The 25,817-nt window shown below is 40.1% G+C and overlaps 2 protein-coding genes across 6 annotated transcripts; one reads left to right on the top strand and one right to left on the bottom strand.

Moving 5' to 3' along the window:
* Nucleotides 1-1,623: 1,623 nt before the first annotated feature.
* LOC121856065 (neprilysin-1-like) lies at nt 1,624-17,030 on the bottom strand. Of its 4 annotated transcripts, none has more exons than XM_042351355.1 (28): nt 16,993-17,030; nt 16,085-16,134; nt 15,565-15,665; nt 15,239-15,351; nt 14,796-14,888; nt 14,305-14,421; nt 13,824-13,895; nt 13,449-13,568; nt 12,951-13,067; nt 12,031-12,102; nt 11,653-11,772; nt 11,137-11,259; nt 10,264-10,383; nt 10,010-10,181; nt 9,492-9,600; nt 9,076-9,209; nt 8,260-8,462; nt 7,926-8,117; nt 7,009-7,104; nt 6,577-6,718; nt 6,034-6,245; nt 5,740-5,916; nt 5,185-5,285; nt 4,877-4,935; nt 4,541-4,660; nt 3,993-4,138; nt 3,667-3,831; nt 1,624-2,246 (listed from the first exon to the last, which is right to left on the bottom strand). In XM_042351355.1, exons 1-28 carry the CDS (start codon nt 17,023-17,025, stop codon nt 2,067-2,069), a joined length of 3,459 nt encoding a protein of 1,152 aa, XP_042207289.1. In that variant the 5' UTR covers nt 17,026-17,030; the 3' UTR covers nt 1,624-2,066. The 4 variants fall into 4 exon arrangements, with proteins under 4 accessions (XP_042207289.1, XP_042207288.1, XP_042207290.1 ...); XM_042351354.1 differs by having other exon boundaries at nt 10,010-10,184; XM_042351356.1 differs by lacking the exon at nt 12,031-12,102 and having other exon boundaries at nt 10,010-10,184.
* Nucleotides 17,031-18,808: 1,778 nt separating this feature from the next.
* On the top strand, nt 18,809-24,601 carry LOC121856073 (carbohydrate sulfotransferase 11-like). Of its 2 annotated transcripts, none has more exons than XM_042351366.1 (6): nt 18,809-19,664; nt 21,637-21,798; nt 22,138-22,251; nt 22,758-22,945; nt 23,375-23,575; nt 23,932-24,601. In XM_042351366.1, exons 1-6 carry the CDS (start codon nt 19,236-19,238, stop codon nt 24,170-24,172), a joined length of 1,335 nt encoding a protein of 444 aa, XP_042207300.1. In that variant the 5' UTR covers nt 18,809-19,235; the 3' UTR covers nt 24,173-24,601. The 2 variants fall into 2 exon arrangements, with proteins under 2 accessions (XP_042207300.1, XP_042207299.1); XM_042351365.1 differs by having other exon boundaries at nt 18,810-19,664; nt 22,102-22,251.
* The last annotated feature ends 1,216 nt before the right edge of the window (nt 24,602-25,817 follow it).

Below are 25,817 nucleotides of genomic sequence, written 5' to 3' on the forward strand. Positions count from 1 at the left end.
ATATGATTCTTATTAGTTTGTCATTTGATTCTCTTTTTCATTCTAGAGGAATTATTGTGTATTTGAATTATTTAAGTAATTATTGGTGTAGAGACTAAATGTAATGTGATCATACATTATTAAAATCAATGGGATAATTATCAAGACTTATTTATCTTGCCAAATTGCTTTACCGTGTTGTGGCTTTATATCAAAATTTCCTTTACTGAAACTTGGACAAGCAATAATACATATTGCAATACAGTACCTCAATATATTATTGCACTGGATTTCAATAATACAATCCAGTTTTTAAAATCAATAATCACTGTCTCAAGTATTTTAAACAACAGTAAAGCACAATTCAATTGGCATGCATACTATTACAGTGGGGTATGCTATAACGAATCTAATTGGTTCTAGAACCTTGTTCGTTATAGCATTCGTTCGTTATAGGATTAATCCGTTCCAGGCCCCCAAATACAACCACTAAACACTGAAAAATATAATATAAAATTGTAAAAATTGTAAAAAAGTGCATAAATATGCATCTAAACCCCTGAAATAATGAGTATCATTAATACTTGTAATAAAAAAACAATAAATTAGTAAAAAAAATAAAATAAATAAATAATGTTCGTTGTAGGAGTTTCGTTCGTTATAGCATTCTCAATTTTATAGGTAAAACCGTTCGTTATAGGAATATTCGTAGTAGGATCCGTTCATTATAGCATACCCCACTGTACACATTTTTCCGATAAAGGACGTCGTGATTTTTCTTCAAGCTGCAGGCTATTAAAATACACTGTACAGTATAGTCTGCATTTACGAGGTCAATTGAACCCGTGGAGGCCCGCGTAAAACGAGAAACGCATAAATGAAGTAACAGAACATATGGGATTAATTGAAATAGAGACTGGGCCGACCCCCAAACTCCACTTTTTCCGACACAATACGTACGTTGTAGTAAAAATAACATCTTAATTTTATGATGGTATGCACACACAATTAATAATTAAGAGAAATATCAATAATATTAGGTTTTTTAACACTTACATTAGTAGAAAAGCTGGATCGGCACACGTGGATGGCGGCTGGTTCCGAGGCAGAGGGCAGGTTAGTTGCCCTCCGGTGAATCACTTTCACTACTCGCAGAGGTTTGCAGGGCCTCCCAGACAAACCCCTCAAAGTCCATATCCTCACTGTCAACATCACTAATTTGGGCTGGCTGTGGTTGGTTGCAGGCGAGGAAGTCCTCAATACTACGTTGACGACTAGCATTGATGTTCTCGAGACAGATCCGGATATACGGCTCCATAACTTTCGTCAAATGGTTATTAGATGCTTCATACCAATGCTTGTCTGGGTCGTTGTCAAGGATGAGCTTAATTTTCTCCCCCAACTCGATGATTTCCTTCACATTATCATGGCTTGGTCCAGGTAATTCAATGTTTTTTCTCTGGTGGTGGGGTTCCCGCGGAAGCCATTGTGAGTTGTGAGGGGAATAGCGGGCACAAGAGAGAACTGTATACGCGGACTGAGAACAATGAGACAGGCCCTGCTAGGTCAGCGACTTCTACCCTCTGGTGGCAGGGCACGTCATGTTACATTAGACCAATCACAGCTAGCGGCGGAGGGAGGTAAGAATGCGTGGCCCAATCACAGTCCGATACGTCTTATGACGTCAGCGATAACGTAAGAGCGGCCTAATGCGCACCACTCACCGCGCCGCTTCCCGCGTATGGTTAAGAATGAACCGCGTGGGTAAAAATTGGCGTGGTGGTCTGGACCTCTCCAGCCGCTCGCCGCTTAAATGACCAAATTTACCGCGTAATTAAAGCATTTTCATTCTGGCAAGGCACCGAGTAAATGACCAAACACGTAAACAAAAGTCACGTAAATACAGACTATACTGTACATATCTTAGATTATTTCACTAATTAACACGAAAGTAATTCATACAAATGTTATGATTTCTGTAGATACAATACGAGTTGTTAAATGCCTTTTGTTATGCCAAGTATTGGTTTCACCATCACAAGAGATGTAATCACATCATCAGTAGAACGGACCTGTGGTTAATGTGACTACCAAAGAATACAGCGGTTATCACCACGGTTCATGGGCGAGTCACTCGGGCAGTTCCACACCTTGCTGAACTGTTCGGCATTGGAGAGAGGACCCAAGACTCGGAATCTGCCCGGGGAGTGAACGTCGGAGAGTAACTGCATCAACACGGCTTGGCCAGATTTGTGTTCACACCACTCCTGAGAAATGAGTCTTATATGAGATACAGTACTTGCATGTACTTCAAAAGTTCCCAGGTTCAATTTCTGGCTGAAGAGGAAGATTAAGGTTCCTTGTACACGCAGCCTTGCAAACTTGTTGGTAATAAAATAATATACTTTCAGGACTCTTGCTGATGGTGGACAAACTCTTCAGTGGTTCAACAACCTGCCAAGTGTGTTGGGATAACCCACTAGCTGCAGGATGTTAAGGATTGGGATATCACCAGTACCTGTCCAACCACCTAGCATCATATAAAAGAGAAAGCTTGTACTGTATCCATGAAAAACGACTGATTGATCTGAAATTCCATTTTAACGCCAAATCCAGAAGTGAGTGACTCGTGTATTACCCACGGTGTTTATAGACTTATAACCTTTGCAGTACCTTGACATTAGAAACTGCAACTGATCCATTTTTAAGCACATACACGTCCATTAAATCTAGACGTTTATTAGGTATTTACATATGATATTGTTTAAAGACCATAACTGATAATGGTCAAGGTACTGCAAAGGTTATAAGTCTATAAACACCGTGGGTATTTGGCGTTAAAATGGAATTTCAGATCAATCAGTCGTTTTTCATGGATACAGTACAAGCTTTCTCTTTTATATGATGCTAGGTGGTTGGACAGGTACTGGTGATATCCCAATCCTTAACATCCTGCAGCTAGTGGGTTATCCCAACACACTTGGCAGGTTGTTGAACCACTGAAGAGTTTGTCCACCATCAGCAAAAGTCCTGAAAGTATATTTATTTATTACCAACAAGTTTGTGAGGCTGCATTTATAAGGAACCTTAATCTTCCTCTTTAGCCAGAAATTAAACCTGGGAACCTTTGTTTGGGGTAAATGCTCTACCTATGAACATCTGTTAATATCATTTGCACCTCATAGATTTGATGGGTAAAATACACAAGGCTTTGTGGATCAATGGTAGGCCATAAGTCTTCTACACCAGTATCCAGCATTGAAACTTGTTCTTCATCCATTCAACTTAAAGGGCTTCTTAGCCCCACACACACTCTCTTCTTACATATTCATTCCGTATTCATTTAAACCTTCCAAACTCCCATAATACTTAACAGGTTGCCCAGCCTTCACTACTATGAAACACCAGAATTTCACATGCATACATCAGGTTAGAAAATTACTGTACTCCCTTATGCTATCTCCTTGCACGTTCCAAACTCTTAATTCTCCCTGTTCATTACGGTTTTAAAGGTGCCTCTCTTTCCTCCTATACTTATACAGTAGCCGTATTATAATTATTATGCACCATTTTTGCATTTTTGTGCCTTGAAAACACTTCATCCAGATGAGCTTTAAGGCAGCAAGATTTGAAGTTGGTCTAGATTATACAGGTGAATTAACATAACATTATTGCAAGTCCACATACGTTAGCAATGCCCAGATAGAAGAGATGGTCTGGGGAGAACTCTTCTAGACCAGGAAGTCTCGCCTCCTCTCCGTAACGTTCTACATACAGCTGATAGGCTCGGAACGCTTCACGGACACCACCGTTGTCCGCTATGTTCTCACCTTCTGTTTTTTTACCATTGATCTAAGTTGGGAAAAAGGCACTTTGTACAGTATATTATAACTCAAATGCTATAAAGACCTAGAGAAAAAAATATTATTTCAACAGTTTTGCCATACCTTACTGCCCCTCTCAGTACATACAAGATACCACCTTCACTCGGTTGTTACTTAACAAAATATTACCGATATGTTCATTCCAATTTCAGCCAACTCGGGCGGGACATAGCTGTCGTACTGATCAATATAGCACTGAGCGTGTTTCTCGTATGCTGTGATGGTTTCGTTACTCCACCACTGCCTGAGGTTTCCGAACTTGTCATACAAACGACCTAAAATATATGGAAAATAGATTAAAAAACGTGTAATATGGTTAAAGAAATAATCTAAACATTAATGAAAATGAAAGTGGGTTCCATAAGACTAATGGCAGGAAAGTAAGTGTTATACCATACAGCTGTTTCCGACTGAAGCATTCAAATTAAAATCTGTGTTTCCTTCTTAAAACTTTATAAAATTAAAGTTTGGAAGGGACCTTAGTCAAGTTTGAGACTACAGTAGTTACATTATAAAAAACATTATTGATTAACTTATACTGTACTGTCAAGTTCCCAGCTAACCCTTATTCTGAAAGCCAAAAAAGTTCCCAGCTATCCTGTCATACTAAAAGACAAGGAAAATCTCCCAATTAACTTGTACTATCATACCATAAACATGGAAAACTTCCAGCTAACCTGTATTATCAAAGCCATGGGTCATTTCATGGCCTATCACCATGCCGATGCCTCCATAGTTGAGAGCAGCAAGTGAGTTGTGGGAGTAGAATGGATACTGCAGAATGCCAGCCAGGATTGCTGGAAGTGAAATATAGTAGTCTTAACATCAGGTAGAACACCAAGTTAATTCTTGATTGCTAAAGAACTATGTACTGTACAGTACTAAATGTATTTCAGTATTTAAACAAATTCAAATGTTATTAAATCAAAACAGTTTTAATGTGATACACAACTGCTTTAGTAAAAAAATGACATGATAACATGACAGACAACAACAAAAGCTTGTGTACTCACTAATTGTGTTTTGGATCGGGTTGTAGAAGGCGTTGACCACTGTCGGAGGGAAGATGAACCTGGTGGGAGAAAAATATAAGCGACATGTGGCAGTAATACAGTACAGGTACTAACAAATCAGTTCTTACGGCAGAATTTTTCTTATGAGTTTCAGGGACAGTACTGTACTGTACACAAGTGACTTCAGAATTCTATTTAAGGAAGACATTAATATCCCAGAAATATTAATGAATTAATTTACCAAAGAGGAAATGAGAAGCTACTACAGTACATTAGATCTCAAACATGGTGTGAGGTCCTGCACTTACGAGTGTTCTGGTGTTTCACGTAGAGAGTTGAGCTTGTGGAAATTATACCATGCTCCTATATTGACCAAGTTTTGCACCTGTTTCTCATAGGTAATGTCCAGCTGAAAAGAGGACAGTGTGTATGATAGAGAGCTGACATCTATTTCTGAATGCTTTCGAGACAAAACAATACAAGTTATGAAGGTGGAGGTATTGAAAAACGTGTCTTTAGTCCAGTAATGCTCGTATATTGGATATGAATGCTACTGTACTTTGATAATTTATATTACATTACATATATGCAACAGTAGGAGTACATTTGTATGTTCAATTTATTGGTAACACAGTGTGAGTAGGGAGTTCATTTATAAATCAGCAACTTTAAAAGTTCTATAAAAGATAACTTCTTTTTTACCCCAGCAATATCCCAAAACAAGTGGAGGATCTGCTACAAGCAGCTGTGTAGCTTCATCTAAAATCAGTAATCAATCTCTTTATATTTCAAGAGAATCCTTTTTTATCCTTCCCCATGATTATGGTGAACTGAACATTTCTTCATGAATACCCTGTACTTACATCCTCATAGCCCAGTGTTAGCTCTTCATCATCCATGATCCAGTCAGGGTAGGCAACGAAGGGGTCAATAGCAGCCAACTTCTCCTTGGCTACTGCCAGGTCCTCTGGAAGCATCCATGTGTTCTCATCAAGGAGGGAGTCGTAGGCTTTGCGGATGTCTTCCACTAACTCTGACACCTGAATAGGGTATTACAAGACACATGTTTATCTCCATATGAACACAACCAATCATGCACACATGTAGAGGTTTATATACGAGTACTGTATATTATAGACAAATCAACACAGTCTCACCTCTGGCTTTACTGTGCCAGCCATGAAACGGTCGACGTACTCCCTGGACATCGCAAAGCCCATGTTGGCGTTGGTCTGGTCCAAGCAGTGCTGCCGTTGGGTTGGTAGCTTCTCACCAAATAAGTCGTGGAAGAACTGAATGGAAACATTCCTCATAACGTAAGTGGTCTCGTCCTGGAGCTCGTAGGCCCACCACCACCCTATGGCATTAGCTGTACATATGTGGGAAGAAAGAAGGATTCAAGTTTCTTGAAGTATTTTGAGAGGCTGTTATAGAAACCAGAGAATTCTTTTGGTTACGCCTTCCCTCACAATAGCCAATATCGGGCTCACAGATGGAAAATTATATACTTTTAGTTGATTTTAACAATAAAACCCACATGGGCTTTTTGGGGATTGGGGATTTACAATGTATTGTTACTGGGCCTTTAACCTATCAGTTCCACCAAATGAAGATTTTATTATTCTTGCAGTATTATAAGCTAATATTACCAGACTATTGTGGAATAGTGTAAGGTTTGTCCATATAGTGGCATAACTCACCAAGGATCCTAGGCTCAGTGGCTGCCAGCAGGTTACTGAACATGCTGAAGAATGGCCCGTTAAAGGAGATGAGAGGTTCATCCTCGGTAATGGTGACGTCTGTGTTGGTGAACATTTCCTTCATGAATGCCAGCCAGTTGAACTACAAGAGAGAGGATAGGCATGAGAAATTATACAGGGCGAGCAAAAAATTTTAATATTTTGCATTATTGTTGATATATCATAACTGGACATAAAGTGTGGGTGGACATTTTGTTACCAGTCTTTTGAGTAGTACTTGGAAAATGTGATAAGATAATGACTGGAGAGATTAAATAAACAACTGATGAAATTTGATATGAAGTTGATTTTGCTACTGTAAAAGTGACCTCCTCTAACTGTCCATAACTGGTGGTACCGAGTTGTACTAGAGGGAGTGGCACTGTGACTCACCACGCCTGGAGTACCAGCATCAGTCATTTCCTGGACCTCCTTGATGTTAGTTCGATATATGTGGTCAGTAATGTTCGCCAGAGCCTTAAACACCATCTGTGAAGAATACAACCCATTACATTCCATACCTACATACCACAGTTCTCTTTGTTAGAGTACATTACCAAATGTACTGTCTCGTTCAAGATTCTTCGAACAGTGCTGGAGACAGCTGACAACTCCTGGCTGTTTGTTTACTATAGTACGTAGTAAAAATTATGAATAAATGTAAAAGTGATTGGTTACTTAGTTCCCCGTTGCTTAATTTAATCGTTGGGCTTTGTACAGTCGGGGTAAAAAATCTTGGAACACTTGACAGTACAGGTACATGTATTTGGCATGTAAGTATCCGAAGATCTTGGGTATCAAGGAGAGTTTTATCCCATTTTGTGGTTCAGGCATAATATGTGATGACAATTAGTGGTACGTATTAGTATATCCCAATCATATACTGTATGTATAACTCAGAAGTAGATGCCAGATATTTCTAAGTGTTCAAGACTTTTGACCCCAACTGTACATGTGAATACAAAGATTATACAATGTACATATGGCAAAGTATTTCTCAGAAAATATTACCTCAACAGCACATTTTATCAAGTTTTGTGCATTTCATATTACAGTATACGGTACAGTACTACTTTGTTACAAACTGTATGTTATCTACTTCAGTGTTTTAAGTGACAATACTGTCATGTACACTACATTGAGAGCACATTTCATTAGATTAAGTAAAATATCTGCAAATAGACTTGGTTATTATGTAAACAGATTCCCCCATACAGGAAAAACAATATCAGTTCAGGTCAGGAAAGGTGGTAAAACACAGCCACAATACATAAGGACAAAGAACAAAGAGAACAAACAATTATCAGTACCTGTGAGAAGGCAAGTTCAAACTCAACGATCTCCTCCGCCTCCTTCTGAATCTGTTCATCACTGACCAAGGTGCCCAGGTCATCTCTAAGGAGCTTGGCAGTGTCTGTTATGTAGGTCTTGTAGATATCCAACATCTCCTTGCTCAGATGCGATATGACGTTGATACCCAGTGGTACTGTGCCTATGTCCAGCTATATATGGAATATTATGTTAAATTAAGACTAAGGATATCTATCTATCTATACAGGTATAGATTAACACACAACTATAGATATAATGAAATGGAAGAGAATAAAGTAATTGTCAACAGGGAACACAATCATATCCACTCACATAAAGGATCTTGGTGGAGACATCCTCAACATCTGCGTCTACCCCAACGCCGAGAAGAGGGTAGGCATTGAGGTCACGGAGATTATTGATGGCGGTGGTAAGGGTGAATGCAGAGGGGTCCCAGGCATCCAGCACTAAAGGCCAGCCTCCCTGATGCTCCAGCACCAATGCCAGTGGTGCAAAGCCCAGGCTGTTCATTGTGTCTGCAACAGAAACATTGAAGTAGAAGGAGGCAAAAAGAAATACAGGATATAATAAAAATACAAGTATTAAAACAGCAGAATACGACAAGCAGAATGCAAGGTTCTCAAGGTTGGAGTTTTCTATTCAGCAGTGCTGTTGTGTTTGTAGCAGCAACACAAGCAGAATAGAATAACAATGGAACACTAGAATGACAACTCAGATATACTGTTATACAGTACTGAACCATAGAATGTAGATTATAAGACCAAGCATGATATAACAGCACAAAGATATAACACGTGCAGCATATAATTATAAGCAGATAACATCACAAGCAGTCAGATTTAACAACAAAATCAGTAGCCAAGAGAAGAATATCAAGGTCTGTTGACTGTGGGGGTTAAACTTCACCCAGTCCGACATGCCCTGCCACTTGCCTTTTCTACATCATCCTACCTGTCCCAGATTTATTAACCTGCAATCTCTCTGTTTGTCTCTATTCTTCATATACAACAATGCCTAAAAGTCACCCAACACCTTCCTTCAAACTTTTGGCCTATCCAGATGTATCTTCTCTCTCTTCCTCTCTATCTGTCACTAGTCCCCAATCCTACATGACACTGAATCACCCACCTGTGTCCATGCAGGTGTTGTAGTAGGTGCGGATCATGTGTAGAGGCTGGGGGGCATCAGGTTCTGCAGGAGAGTCTAGAATGAGGAAGAGTCTTTTCTCCAGTTTCTCACCTGCATCCTCAAAGGTGCCAGTCCTGTAAAGGGGTAAAGGACATCAGTGAATGGAACAAAGTAAATTCATGAACAAACATTAGTACAGGTATAACAAAATGCGAAGACTTGATAAGAAAAGAGAATGACAAACAAGGACTACATGAACAAAAAGAGAGGCAGCTGGGGTGAAGGATGATATTTGTTTCAGCTCTTAAGTACAAATACAGCAGAGGAGCAATAGATGCAACTGTGTGAGCAGCAACATCAGAAATACAGCATCACACCAAAGGAAGAGTACCTGTTGAGTAATAAGTGATACTCACACACCAGAGGGAGGGATGGGATGTTTATTAATCCAGCCGCCACATGCGAATTCGTAGAAGTTGTCACACGGATCCACCGACAGGTCCAGGTTCTCCGAGATCTGTGTTGCTGTTGAGACAGGACTCTTATACAGTACAACAGTTATATAATTATTAATCGAGTATTATAACCAGTAATATGAACAACCAATAAAGGCACAATTCATTCATCAGTGTGTGTGTATTTTCAGCCTCCCAGAATCTCAGCTCTTTGTTGCTGTCAGGTGTACAATTTTCATACAATAGTTAAGTCAAACAAAAATAGATAAAATCTTGTCATGTAGTGTTCACTTATTACTGGAAGGTCAATTTTCCATAGACGGAACAGTGATCACATTCTACAGAACATTAGCACACTAATTACTGTAATTACAACTTCTGTACTCCATTATCCTAATAGGCATGTTGAGGAAACCTATATTAAAATCTTATCAATTGGTAAACCTACTGTTTACAATGAAGATGTTGCAATGACTCACCAGCTATGGCACACTCGGGCGTCTCGCAGATCCGCTGAGCATTTTCCAGTCTGGTGGGCAGCCTGGTCGACTCCTTCACCTTGCCTGTCTTCTGCCTATGTGCCAGTCGTTGTTGCAACAGCTTGGGGAGTCTAGAACCATCGTGTTCTTGTGGTGTCTCTATTTTCACCTTCTTCTGATGGGGGAAGATATGTAGAGAGAGATTGGTAGACAGTAAAAGTATATACAGAGAAAGAGAGAGGAAGATGATTTACCTCCTGGAAGTCAGGGTCAAGTGGTTGCTTGGGCTGCTTCACCTTCGGATGGGGGGCTAGTGGTGGTGGTGGACGATTACCCTTGTACACTCCATGCACTTTCTCCACTGGCACCTGCACCTGTGACACACATACAGGAGAAGCCAAGTCTTATCACTAATCATAAGGAACTTACATCCAGTACTATAGTTTAAGGTATATTAAAATAGTGGGATAAATCCTTAACATTATTATATTTCTTACTATGAGATCCACCTGCGAGTCCTTGGAATGTATCCATATATTTATAAGGTAATCAACTAAAATGCAAGGGATTTACACCACCAAAATAGGTATCAAAGGATCCTTAAAGCCAAATGTCTGGTGTATCCGAACATTATTTGCCCTGTCAAGAATTAAAAAAGTCTGTTTTATATTTTCAGGTGACTTTTGTGAGATAAAGAATTTAGTGGATTTAAGTAATAAATGTAAGAGTCATCAAATGTGTGTGTGTGTGTGTGTGAGAGAGAGAGAGTTGGGGGCGAGGAGTGATATACCTTCTGGAAATGTGGACGAGGAACGAGTGGTGATGACGGACAGTTGACCTCATACAGTCCCGTAATTTTGTCCAGTGGCACATTCACCCGCAATACAAACTACTCACTCTAGATGGTGCACACTTAACTATGTCCAGGACTCAGAAGGACAGCTAAATTAACCTTATTTACAATGATACTTCCAAGAATTTTAAGTTACCATTACACAGTTTAACATAGTGAAATAAGGGAACGAATGTCATAATTAAGGATATTTACAAGAGAAATAGTATTTATTTTTAATATTATCTAATCTATAAAAAAAAAAAGAGAGAGAGAGAGAGAACACTTTATGTACCTGTTGGAATTTTGGGTCAGGTGGATGCTGGGGTTCTTGCACCTGCTGGTGGGATATGTGTGGTGGTGGTGGTGGACGTTCACCCTCATACAGTCCCTCCACTTCACCCAGCAGCACCTCCACCTGCAACACACACCACCTAACTCAGTGGAGGTATACTGGAGTTCGTCTTACTAGCATTAACAACCATTTACTCCATATATGGAGAGGATAGTAATTCCTAACTATATATTTATTCCTACTTTATATAGTGGACCTTGTTAATTGGGTTTGCTTACAAGATAAGTAAATAAAGTACTCTACAAGAATTTTATAGTAAGGTGTGAAGTAACCTCACCAGTATGAACACTAGAGAGAAACGACATTTTCAATATGTCCACTTATGCAGACAAAATGAATTGCTGTTAAACTTATGAATACTGTACTAACAAAAGCAGGGTGTGGTTTTATTGAAACTCAGTGAAAACTCAAAGAATCCTGTGAGTTATTAAGAGGCAAAGAAAGAACTGGATGTACCTCTTGGAAGTTTCGATCAGGTGGATGCTGGGGTTCTTGCACTTGCTGGTGGGAGATGTGTGGTGGTGATGGACGTTCACCCTCATACAGTCCCTCCACTTCACCCAGCGGCACATCCACCTGCAACACACACCACAAACTTTAGTGGAGGTGCACTGTACTGGAGTGTGTGTCCTACCATAGTTCAGGAGGAACCTACACTCACTACTGTACCTTAATGGCTGTACAAGGAGGTGGTGGAGTAAGTAGCCAACATTACTGTACTCCTACCTACGAGGAAAAAATACAAAGGACCCGGGAATGCATCTGTGTATCTGAGGAGAACCTCAAGAGAAAGATAAACACAGATGAATAAAGAGAGAGATCAGGCAATCTTACCTCCTGGAACTCTGGCTGAGGATTAACTGGTGGATGGTACAGGCCATCTATCTTATCCAGTGGCACCTCCACCTGCAACACACAACTCAGTGAAGGTATACTGGAGTTTGTCTTACCAGCATTAACAACCATTTACTACATGTTATGGTGAGGAAAATAATTATATTCCTTCCTACTTTATACACTTACTGTTGGCAAAACATCCCAGTGGACCTTGTTAATTTGTTTCATTTACAAGTAAATATAGTACAGTGTAGTGGATTCCTCCCCTACAAGTGCCGTTTGTCGCTGAGTAGCCGACCCTTCTCGAATTCCCCAGCCTACGCCTCCAGCGCCGCCTGACGGAGCGGGGGTCAACTATCAACCCACGCCTACCCCCGCCTTTTAAGACCTCACCCCGCCGTGACCACCCTCTTTCTACCTACGGCCACCAGCAAGCAACGCCACCTCCTCCACTCCAGCCTGGCGGCTCCCGCTCCCGCCGGCGACCTTGGCGTCCCTCAAGCTGCGTGCCCTCCTCTGGGCTCCCTCACCAACCAGCTCTCTCTACTCAACGCTTGTAACCATGCTGCCTACCCAGTAACAAGCTGCATTGTACATCCAATACAATATGTATACAGAGAGCACTTTGTGAGTTTTCTTTCTCCATCCCATCCTGAGTGTGAACCAATATCTCATAACCCCACAACAGTACAGTACTGTATTCTACTAGAGTTTTAGTGTAAGATATGAAGTAATCTTACCAATATGGACAACTGAAGATAATGGACATATTCTATATGTCCTATTATGGAGAGGAAAAGTAAATCACTGTCAAACTTAAGAACACTTGCAAAAACAATCTGTGATTTTACTGAAACTCAGTGAAAACTCAAAAAATCCTGTGAGTTATTAAGAGACAAAGGAAAAACTTTATGTACTTCTTGGAAGTTTGGATCGGGTGGATGCTGGGGTTCTTGCACCTGCTGGTGGGAGATGTGTGGTGGTGGACGTTCACCCTCATACAGTCCCTCCACTTCACCCAGTGGCACCTCCACCTGAAACACACACCACCTAACTCAGTGGAGGTATACTGGAGTTCGTCTTACTAGCATTAACAACCATTTACTCCATACATGGCGAGGATAGTAATTACTAACTCTACTTTATATAGTGGACCTTGTTAATTGGGTTTGCTTACAAGATAAGTAAATAAAGTACTCTACAAGAATTTTATGGTAAGGTGTGAAGTAACCTCACCAGTATGAACACTAGAGAGAAATGACATTTTCAATATGTCCAATTATGCAGACAAAATGAATTGCTGTTAAACTTATGAATACTGTACTAACAAAAGCAGGGTGTGGTTTTATTGAAACTCAGTGAAAACTCAAAGAATCCTGTGAGTTATTAAGAGGCAAAGAAAGAACTGGATGTACCTCTTGGAAGTTTCGATCAGGTGGATGCTGGGGTTCTTGCACCTGCTGGTGGGAGATGTGTGGTGGTGATGGACGTTCACCCTCATACAGTCCCTCCACTTCACCCAGCGGCACCTCCACCTGCAACACACACCACAAACTTTAGTGGAGGTGCACTGTACTGGAGTGTGTGTCCTACCATAGTTCAGGAGGAACCTACACTCACTACTGTACCTTAATGGCTGTACAAGGAGGTGGTGGAGTAAGTAGCCAACATTACTGTACTCCTACCTACGAGGAAAAAAAAAGGACCCGGGAATGCATCTGTGTATCTGAGGAGAACCTCAAGAGAAAGATAAACACAGATGAATAAAGAGAGAGATCAGGCAGTCTTACCTCCTGGAACTCTGGCTGAGGATTAACTGGTGGATGGTACAGGCCATCTATCTTATCCAGTGGCACCTCCACCTGCAACACACAACTCAGTGAAGGTATACTGGAGTTTGTCTTACCAGCATTAACAACCATTTACTACATGTTATGGTGAGGAAAACAATTATATTCCTTCCTACTTTATACACTTACTGTTGGCAAAAAATCCCAGTGGACCTTGTTAATTCGTTTCATTTACAAGTAAATATAATACAGTAGAGTACTGTATTCTACTAGAGTTTTAGTGTAAGATATGAAGTAATCTTACCAATATGAACAACTGAAGATAATGGACATATTCTATATGTCCTATTATGGAGAGGAAAAGCAAATCACTGTCAAACTTAAGAACACTTGCAAAAACAATCTGTGATTTTACTGAAACTCAGTGAAAACTCAAAAAATCCTGTGAGTTATTAAGAGACAAAGGAAAAACTTTATGTACTTCTTGGAAGTTTGGATCGGGTGGATGCTGGGGTTCCTGCACCTGCTGGTGGGAGATGTGTGGTGGTGGACGTTCACCCTCATACAGTCCCTCCACTTCACCCAGCGGCACTTCCACCTGCAACACATGCCACAAACCTCAGTGGAGGAGTACTGTACTGGAGTGTGTGTCCTACCACCACACAGAAGGAACCTTACACCATACATCTTAGTACACTTTACCCTAACTTAACCTAACCACCTACCTAATTTTTATCGACTTTTTGGCAACAAAAATGAACTTTGTTTTATCTTTGTGTAAACAAACTTTAACCCAATGTTTCTTAAACAAAATGTAACCTAACAAACTTAACCGTATTGTTCTTTTAGAGATAAACAACGTGGAGGTAGTTTTAGTGTTGATAGTTTTAGATACTTTGAGTCAATTGATTTAGAGATACATTTAACAGTGATAGATTTAAATACTTTTAGAGATAGCTTGAGTGGACTTACTTCTTCAAATTCAGATGCATCACCACCTTTTTCTTTCATGAATGAAGCCTTGAAGTTCATTCCTGCACTGAACTGGCTGAAGCGATCGGTCAACTGTATTAAATATAATTAACTTCAGTCAACAGAATTTCTGCTGAAGTTCTGAGTACATGATTGTTTATTAAAATTAATAGAAAATGTTTCTGCAGTACTGGAAGTTTGTTCAAAGTATTTTACAAGGAGTCACCTGAAGAATGAATCTATCTGAAGGAGTATAACCAATGAATAAGTCTACCTGAAGAAGGAATCTACCTGAAGGAGTCTACCTGAAGGAAACTACCTGAAGAAGGAACCTACATGAAGGAGGAGTCTACCTGAAGAAGGAATCTACCTGAAGGAAGAGTCTATCTGAAGGAGAAGTCTACCTGAAGAAGAGGTCTACCTGAAGGAGTAGTCTACTGTACCTGCTTGGTGAGGCTGAAAAGCGAGGTAGGGCCAACACGTTCATTTAACTGGGGGTCATAATGACTCTCCCTGGGTGTGTCCTCCTTTTGTAAGGGTGCCGGACCTGAGGAGCCTGTGTGAGAGAGAGAGGAAATTCAATGTCATACTACAATCTTTGGGTTAATTAATAATCAAGTATTTTTAAAAGAAAGATATTGTTGCCAGTTATCGAAGCTATTATATCCTAATTTACTCAAAATAATAAAGTAAAAGGAGAGAAAAGACCTCCCCCCCCCCCACACACTCCCTCCCTCCAAGGCATGACAGCAGATGACAGTTAACTTACCCGACATCATTATAGCTAGGGTGGCAACCGAGGCAACAAGAGCCACCCCACACACGCCCAATATCACAGACCATAGACGTCCAGGCTGCAATCGAGTACTCCTGAGGACAGACACAAGCCGAGGTACTCGATACTCCTCCTGTTACTACTATATTACATCTTTCTATCATATACTTGATATAGGACAGGTTGAGGATGTGAGAGTTATAGGTATAAGCTCAACTCGTGGTGCTGTTAAAATGATATCTGTATAGAAGACCCCAAGAGACCAGTGATACAGGGGTAGTATAGTGGTAGTTTTATATGACGTTAGTGTGTATTAAAATATATAAGGAGAAAGAGAGAAGGATAAAGAGACATAGGGAGATATAAATAATAAAAGAAAGAGAGAGGGATAAAGAGAGAGAGAGAGAGAGAGAGAGAGAGAGAGAGAGAGAGAGAGAGAGAGAGAGAGAGAGAGAGAGAGAGAGAGAGAGAGAGAGAGAGAGAGAGAGAGAGAGAGAGAGAGAGAGACAATCACCTTTGAGGCAGAGGATCTCCAAGAGGTACATCGACGAATCCTCCTCGCTCCTGTGTGACGAAGAAGAATAATACACCTGATTATACCAAGGCCAAGTGTCACATTACCTCACTGTCACCTCCCACGTAAATGATCCAAGACATCCTCTTCCACATACCAAGGGAAATTAACAATATGCCAATTTAATAAGACAACACACAACTTTGAATAGGGGCTAAATATTTGACGATGTCAGGTGTCAAAATAGTGCCAAGTATCGTAATATAATGCCATTAATACAGTGTCAAGAGTTGTTAAGTGGTGTCAATTGTATCTTCATATGGTGCCTAGTGTGTCATTCGAGAGCTATGTAAAGTGCATCATTAGTGCCTCGTATCTGCTTCAGTTGTGCAAATTCTAAGTACATCATTGGAGTGCCAAAGTGTGCCATTAGATAGTGCCAAGTATATCATTTGATGGTTATAACTAGTGTGCCAGTAAAAGATCAAGGTATGTCTCCTCTTCACTACATATATAAGGGGCAAGAGATAGAGGAGTGATCATTTGTCAGTCTTTCTCTTCTTCAACATGATATCTCTTTCAACACTCAAGAGATAAGACACAACACTGCATTGATAGTAAGGTCTTGTCATCATAAAACTGTCAGTCACAAGTTAATTTTTTCGGTATGTTGTTAACAATAATAATAATAATAATAATAATAATAATAATAATAATAATAATAATAATCTAATCCAAACCAAACCAGACCTACCTAACCCAATCATTCAAACTGAGTTCATTTTGAATTGGAACCCATTAAAACTGGGGTTTGTTAGGCTTGGGATTCAATAAGCTTCAGATCCATAATGAATGAAACCTATTAGGACTGGGGTCGGTTTAAACCTTTAATGATAATAACCACTAACCTTAAGCTCTACGTCTCGTCTCTGTGAGGTCATGATGTCAACTGACCACACTGAGTAAACTGACCAATACATCCACACAGATAACACACTGATAGCTCCTAGATATCTAACCTCCTCTCAAGATAACCAATACAGTGAAACTTCTACTTAGCGGACTATATGGAGAGGAAAGTCTGTTATATTGAGGGTCCATTAGATGTGAAACTCCATATAATGAACCGCATGGAGATAAAAGTCCATTATATCAAGGGTCCGTTAAATGCGATCCCCCATCTATTTAAATGATTACATAAAGAGAGAAGTCCGTTATATGGAGGTTTCACTGTACTTATCTCTGGTGGAGAAATTCTACTATATTTGGGTGACCTGGAAATAATCTCTCAACTCCAGCTTGTGATTACAGTTGCTTCAAGGCGAAAACTTGAACCACGTGAAAATTACGCATCCCAAATTATTTCACCTGATGATTAAACATCTTTACATTAACCTAACGTGACGTGACTTAACCTAACCTAAAATAATGTAACATAACCTAATCTAGGGTAATGATTATTGTTTAGTATAATAATAATAATAATAATAATAATAATAATAATAATAATAATAATAATAATAATAATAATAATAATAATAATAAATAATCATGTTTCAACAACAATAACAAAAATAATAATACCTAACAACCTCGAGTTACACCATTATCAACAGACACAAATCAACAAGATCATTACCGATACCTAGACTATTACGACACTATTATCACCACAACCTTCAACGTCAACATACTTCATGGAACACTTTTTCCCAAGACTCAATTTACAGTACCATAAAAGTAAGAAGGTTTCATTACTTAGAAGGGAAGCTCCATTTATTTCCGTATGAGGCTTCATTTATTTCCGTAAGGCTCCATCGGGTGGGCTTCATATCTCATCGACCTCTAACGGGCAGTACTACAGGGACACCAACCGGTATATCTTGAGAATGCATGACTATCCACCAGGAACAGTGTGTAGCAAGCCTTTGGGTATGAGAGGCACTGCACTCGACTGCCTCAATTTCCCCCAGCTGTAAAGTAAGGTGCACATTTACTTCTAATTGGACTAGGAGTACTGTACCCTCAGATCGACCCATTGACCTTATAGGATACGGGGTGAGTACAGTACCTACTCAGCCTCTTATATCTGTAATGTTTGAGTTTAAGAGCAAGCTGGATATCTCTTTTTAACTTTCTGTCTCGAAAGGGTAAATTTAAAGCTTATGATACGAAAGTTTAGAAATCATGAGAGAGAGAGAGAGAGAGAGAGAGAGAGAGAGAGAGAGAATAAACTCCCCTAACTGACTGTAGTGACGAGGACAAACTCCACAAATAGAGAGAGAGAGAGAGAGAGAGAGAGATAAACTCCCCTAACTGACTGTAGTGACGAGGACAAACTCCACAAATATAGAGAGAGAGAGAGAGAGAGAGAGAGAGAGAGAGAGAGAGAGAGAGAGAGAGAGAGAGAATAAACTCCCCTAACTGACTGTAGTGACGAGGACAAACTCCACAAATAGAGAGAGAGAGAGAGAGAGAGAGAGAGAGAGAGAGAGAGAGAGAGAATAAACTCCCCTAACTGACTGTAGTGACAAGGACAAACTCCACAAATATAATTATCACCAAAAGAATTGAGTAAATATAATAGATTCTTGTTATTGATAAAAAAAAAACACGAAAATTTACCGAAAAAATACAGACCGTAATTTAGTAGCTGGCATACGTGGTTCATACACCAACGAGTTCCATCCTCGGCCCTCCTTTGTGCTCTTGCCAATTTGATATTCAGTTCACGTAACACATCCCGGCAGCTCAGTCATGGAGTTGCTGTGGGAGAAGAAGCATTGTACCACTTCATGGGACAACTGCTCAAGTGCTTAGTATTATTTCCAAGACGTTTTTAGGCCTTAAAATGGACCAATTCTGCGAGAAGTGTACCTGAAAACGTTTATTAGTGTATTGAAGATGTATTTAACTTTAGTGAATAAATTTCGACTTGGGTTGTGTACGAGTGTATATCCTGCGATGTTCTGTGATATGACCTTAGTCATAATATAATATAATGTACAATACTCTTAAAAATACATCAATATAACCACTTGTACGATACTATACATTCACGTTCATATTAGATGTATAATAATGACATAAAAATATAACTAAATACAAGATAAACTCCTAAGATATACCACACACGTCTTCTGGATTCAAGATGGGACACTTCAAACTTTCTCGAGTCGTCATAATAACTTCCACACTGTTGTTCTGCTCGTGTTTCTTCCTTGTCCTGCAATCTGCCAACCACCACGGCGATAATTTAATGCGAAAACCCCAAATCGTCTTAAATTCGCTATATAATTTGTCGTATGGCATCGTGCAGCGGGAAGACAGGACCCAGCTATCAATTTCCAATCTGAAAGAAAACATGAAAAAAGGAACAAGTTCTCGTTTGGATCATGCATTGAAGGAAGATAAGAAAGACGTAACTTGGACTGAAAGAATGAAAGAAAAACTGAAAAATGACCAGAAAATAGGATCTGCTGGCAGTGAATCCCACACCAAGGAGTCCTGGACACCCAAGACCAACCTACTGCCTCCCGGAGTGACTTGGCAGGAATTCAGGACCTTCTTTCAACAGCAGGTAAGGGCAATTGTTCAGAGCGATGGTCCCGCCTCCCAGAGATTCTCATATGAATTTTGACCCCAAACTGATACTAAGTAAAGGTATTTAGTTCAAGTCTGTAACTGTACCTTAAAGTTCTGTAACCGTAATTGTACCCGTAACCGTATAAACATTACGGCCTGCATGACCCCACTGTCCATGATCTAAATTACAATTCAAACAACATTACAGTACATACTAAGTGTAAACGAATTCGATTATATTTGCAAATAACACTCCTATGATGTATTCGTTAGTTTATAGGATATAATGATTTGAGGATAAAAGGAAAAAAAATAAAAAGTAATTGTTGTGGTGGAGGTGTAAGACAACTCTTACCCACGGTCACACGCGAGGTATAGTGGATTCATCAAACGTGAATGGGTTCAATGGACTGCTTACAATGGTTGTTCGGACCCGGGAGGTGACGGCCAACACATCCAGCAAGCCAAGCCAAACCGAACCTATGCTAATCTTGTAATGGTCATGATAAGAGCTAACCTGAAAACCTTAAGGATTCATATTACGCTCAAACGTCCATAAAACCTTCTGAGTCCCCCAGTGGAAACGTCCCCCGTTTTCTCTGTTTCCCCCGCCTTTGTCTATGGGAGCAGACGCTGTATGCTGGGACCTGTTGCCATCCATTCCTTTGTAATCAATTTAATTCTGCTTTCGATAGCTGAGTCAGAGCATTGTTAGTGAAGATAATAGTAGAGAATGAAAATGAGTTCATAGTCTCAATTTCAACGTCAGAGGGTACCGTAAATTAATTCATTGGAATAGGAGTAGCTGGACTCCCTGGTCTGGTTTGAGTGAGGGCACGCGGGCATTTTAACCGTTAGTAAGTGCCCGTCCCTTCATCCATACAGGTATGCCATTCCACGCTGTGTTGTAATTTGCCCTTCTTTAAGTGATTTGACCCAATTGATAGTTGATTGTGCAAGTGTTACAGTAACGTAGTTGATATGCTCTGAGTAAAGTCATATTTACGTCTTTAACGTCCCCTGAAACGTGTTGTTGTTGTCACCGGTTAGTAAGTGCCCGTCCCTTCATCCATACAGGTCCCTAACGCAGCCTAGGCCGTGTCTGTAGGGTGGATGTTGTATCCACTATGTCTGGGGACATGTCCGAGGTCCAGTAGGATCAGTTACCTTCGTGAGACCCGGCCGTCAGACACTTCAGACCACCTATAGCCCCCATAGCTGGCTCGTCTGGCCCTAACGCTCGGTCCACGAGGTGACCCTGGACCACCAAGCCACACACCACTACCAGCCCCCATCATTGGTGGATGAATGTCTACCTCAGTAGGGCTATATTTGTGTGGTGGAATTAACCCACTGGGATCTCCAGAGTTCGTCGGATAGTACTCCATGGTGGCTGGACCCCATGGCTGTTGCTTGAGTATCACTCCTGACGACTGAGTGTTGTAGTGGCAGTTGCTCTAATATGTATGGTGCTAAGTGACTATCCTAGTTGTGCTATTGAGTATGTCCACCCAGTAGGGTTGGAAGTGTATTGATTATGTCCACCCAGTAATGGTGTGAGTATGTTGTGCCTGAGGGCCTAGTACGAGATTTCGTCTGTTAGTACAAACCAATTCTTTCTTCTAATTTCATATTCATGTTTAAATAAACTTTCTATTTGTATAATTGTGTATATTATTTACCTACAGTATTTACCGTTATTTCTTCCCTATTGCTTGATACTATCATTACACCTACCCACGAGCCTCCTATCGTCACGCTACCAATGGTGATATATAAGAGTAAAAGGAATTGTTACTGGCACAGGCCCTCATGAAGGGTGGCAGTAGCAGCCCTCATAAATGGTGGCAGCTCAAGCCCTCATAAATGGTGGCAGCTCAAGCCCTCATAATCTAACCTATTCTAACCTATCCTAGCCTAACCAAAGCTACTTCCGCAAATAATGATATGAGGTGCTCCTTCGTCAGGGTGAAGATGGGGTCAAGTCGAGAATGAGGGTGAAGGAGGTGTGTGAGCTGTACCAGGAAGGCGTCTTGGATGACCCTCCCAATGCCGCCTCTTACAGTAGAATCTACCAACACCTTCTTCACCATCCAAGATATCGACTCGTTTATTGTCCAGTGTGGAAGGTAAGATAATCTCTCTCTCTCTCTCTCTCTCTCTCTCTCTCTCTCTCTCTCTCTCTCTCTCTCTCAAAGGGAACAACAAAGGAAACAATGTACTGAGGGTCACATAGCGGGACGCGGTGGGGTGAATGGTCCATTTCTCTATTAAGATGACGATTTATTTTATACCATAGGAGGACCTTCCATGTATCCCATTGCAGACGTATGACTTCATATTGTATTCTATTGTGATGTAAATGAATAATGACATAATCCACCCACACACACACACACAGACTCCTATTGACGTTCCGCTCACATTTTTAGTCTATGTCCACCTCCTGGGACGAATACTTCCTGCAGATGGACCAAGAGGAGGAAGACACAACCACCAACGAAGTAAACACCTCCAGCGAACACCAGACCAGCGACCGTCTCTCAAAACATAACGAGATGAGCGGCAGCGTGAAGCGAGAGGTGGGTGTGGGGACGTCTCTATCAAGCACAATATTAATGATACAAACACTACTTTATCCTTCCTCACCAATGTTTTAAAGCACCCGAAGTTCAGGTTATTTTGAGTATAATTATTGCATGGAAACGGGGTCTGATTTTGCGGGTTGGTTAGGTTACTTTAAGCTTAGGCTAAGTTAGGTTACAGGTGGGTTCGATAAGGTTGATTCAACTTAGGTTTGGGTATGGGTTAGATTACATAAAGTTGGGTTAAATTATATTAAGTTGGATAAGCAGTGGGTTAGATAAGGTTAATTGAGAGATGAGTTGGGTTAAGTAACATTATGGTTAGGTTAAATCAGGTTACGTCAGGAGGTTAGATTAGCTTAATTTATATTAGTAAAAGTTAGGGGATGTTAGAGAATAGGCTAGATTAAGTCAGGAAGAGTTAGATTACATTAGATTAAACCCCGAATTCGATCATTTTTGAGGAAGGTTTCAATTTTCACATCCTTACGTATCCCTGACAGGCCAGAGGTCGGTTCCAGTTACCACTGAAGAAAAAGCGTGCTAGGGGCGTGATCAGAGACTCCCGGTGTGTTGTGATGATCGTCAGGCACCCGCTTCAGAGACTCGTTTCAGCCTATAGGGACAAGATGATGGCTCGCAACTCCACCGTCAGGGACTACCTTTACCTGAGGACCATTATTAAACACAGGTGAGAGACGAGAGGTTGGAATGTTTACCTGTGTGTGTGTGTGTGTGTGTGTGTGTGTGTGGTCTAAATACAAAAGTTATATCTTGGAATTTAATATTAAAACCTCTTGAATATTTAAGTAGAATAAAACACGTTGGATCGGTTTACCTGCCAAGCCATTAACAGGTATAGTAATTAAAATACCTGGATAATAACTTTGATTTCCTTTATATATACAACGTTGAATATCTAAACTTCTCCTTTAATTAATATAGAGCAAAATTATTAATATGCCTTCGTGTATAGAGTAATAATTAAATATATGTAAAACAATAACTGGACAAAATGTTAGCGACTTGATCGAAAAATAAAATGGTGACCGACTGGTAATCCAAAACTAAGTAAAATGCGAGCAATTTCTGATACCTAAACAATCGTCCTCTGACGCAGGTATCGCAGCATCACGAACAGCAACAACGCCGCCAGCACCACCACCACCTCACCGTCTTTCTCAGAGTTCGTGGACTTTGTGCTGGACGAGTGGCGGTCCTCTGATCCCAGACCTGCCACCTGGCGGGAGTGGTCGAGGGACTGGCACCCTATATACTACCTGTGTCATCCTTGCTTAATTAATTATACTCATATACTCAGGTGTGTATAAAATAAATATATATAATATTTAAAGTATCTGGTAGGTAGTTTTTCTTGCCTATATCCAGTGAAACCTCTATTTAACGGACTATATTGAGAGGAAAGTCCGTTATAAAGAAGGTCCGTTAGATGTGAAACTTCAATCTAATGGCTTATGTGGAGAGGAAAGTCAGTTATATGGAGATTTCACTGCACGATTTAAACCAATACAGAGGTGCCACATCTCGCAAAACGCCCCAGTCAATGTACCAGGCATAAATGGAGGCGACTGTGTAGAAGTGTAGAACCAATATAAAAATAAATAAATAACCAGGATTGATTATCACCTAAAACCTAACCACCTTCTTCCCTCACAGATACGAGACCTACAACATGGATCTGAAGGAGTTCCGTCAGCAGTGCAAGTTAGAGGGGGTGAGGCTGGAGGGCACACATCACCACCAACTAGGGAACACGTCCTCCTCACAGGTGGAACAGGACCTCTACGGCCAGCTGACTCACTCCCAGATCTTACAACTCGCCCAGGTCTACTTCATCGACTTGGTCATGTTTGGCTACAACGTGACTAAGTACCTCCAGTTCGCCAGACCAGATTGAAAGGCGATAAACACGGTGTTATTCTTACACCTTTGATAGACCAGATTATAAGTGTCTTATACGCTCCACTTCATTAGACTGATTACAAATAGACTTAAAGGTGGCGAATGGGACGCCACTTTTAGTTATAACTTGGCTAGTTCTCTCCACTTTGCCATAACTACCATAATTTAAATGGTATCTGAATAAAATACAATACTAACTATCGTCAATTCGCTCTATTGCAAAAAGTGAACTAAATATTTAGCTATAAACCAATTTAATACCTCCATTATAAAGTAAACGTTTTATTTCTAACAGCAAACTAAAAGGAACAGGATAATAGGCCTACATGAGGTTGACATAGGCCTATTTGTGGAGCGACTGTAGACGTCATGTTTGTTTTTGAATGTCAAAAAAACAAACCTCAATTACATTATTTTATAACAAGAGGACTTTTATTATGCTTCCTGGTCATATATACATCAAGGGTCAAGGTATTTTTAAGTGTAGTAGATGGAAGGCGCAGATATATGCACAAAGTTATGGTTTGGAGAAGTTATCCCTAAGAGGTGAAACAAGTTGGGACTAATTTTCTTTGTGAAGCGGCGAGGTATAACTACTCAAGATCTCCAAATATTTACTTCTTTTTAACTAGTCTGCCACTATTATGATTACTTCCACTACTACTACTACTACTAATACTTTATTTGGCATTTCACCATTTATCTGCTCACTGGAATGGTCACACTGGATAATACCCTTCTCATATCTATTCCGGTCAGGGGGATGAACCCAGGACATACCGTAATAGTAAAAGATACGCTCGGTGCGTATTCGCTGTACGACCAATATTTTAACGTAAAATTATTGAGAACAAGGACAGGATTGGCTATGTAAACACCCCAACCAGCCAATGAGAAAATAGTGATCACCTGAAGAATATCCACCCCAGTTTATTTCACCGAAAGATTAACCATCCTAACAACGAGATTTCTTATTGGTCAAGCAATCCAACGAGCCAATGGGAATAAAGTAACGAATTTGAAGCATTTGGACAGAAATAACGGCGAGATTATTTACATTACAGAACTATACTTTATCATGATTGGTTGAACGATTGTGTGGGCGTTCAAGAGCCAATGAGACAGGGTTGTTGACAGAGAGACAGGATGACGGGAAGAGATAGCGTGTTATTGTAAGCTGCTGTACTGTCTTTTATGGCTGCGAGTCAATGTTTTTAGGCGACACTTAAGGTACCTCAAGAGAATACTAGAACTCGTGGCCATAAAATCATAAGACAGAAATAAATATAAGTTGAAGAGTCACTAGGTAGATCAACTTATTAATACTTATATACACAGGTGAGCATGTATAAAAACAAATTATATAACTGGTGATATATATATATATATATATATATATATATATATATATATATATATATATATATATATATATATATATATATATATATATATATATCTTGATAAAATCACACGGGAAAAGTGTACATATGATTAGAAAGAGATAAGAGAAAAATCGGATCACCTGAAGAATCGCCACTCCAACTTATTTCACCTAACACTACTAATCTAACCCAACCCGACACTAAACTAACATAACCCAACCTAAGCTAACACTACTAACTTAACCCAACACTACA

Source organism: Homarus americanus, unplaced genomic scaffold, assembly GCF_018991925.1.
Source record: "Homarus americanus isolate GMGI-L3 unplaced genomic scaffold, GMGI_Hamer_2.0 scaffold11628, whole genome shotgun sequence".
NCBI classification, from domain to species: domain Eukaryota; kingdom Metazoa; phylum Arthropoda; class Malacostraca; order Decapoda; family Nephropidae; genus Homarus; species Homarus americanus.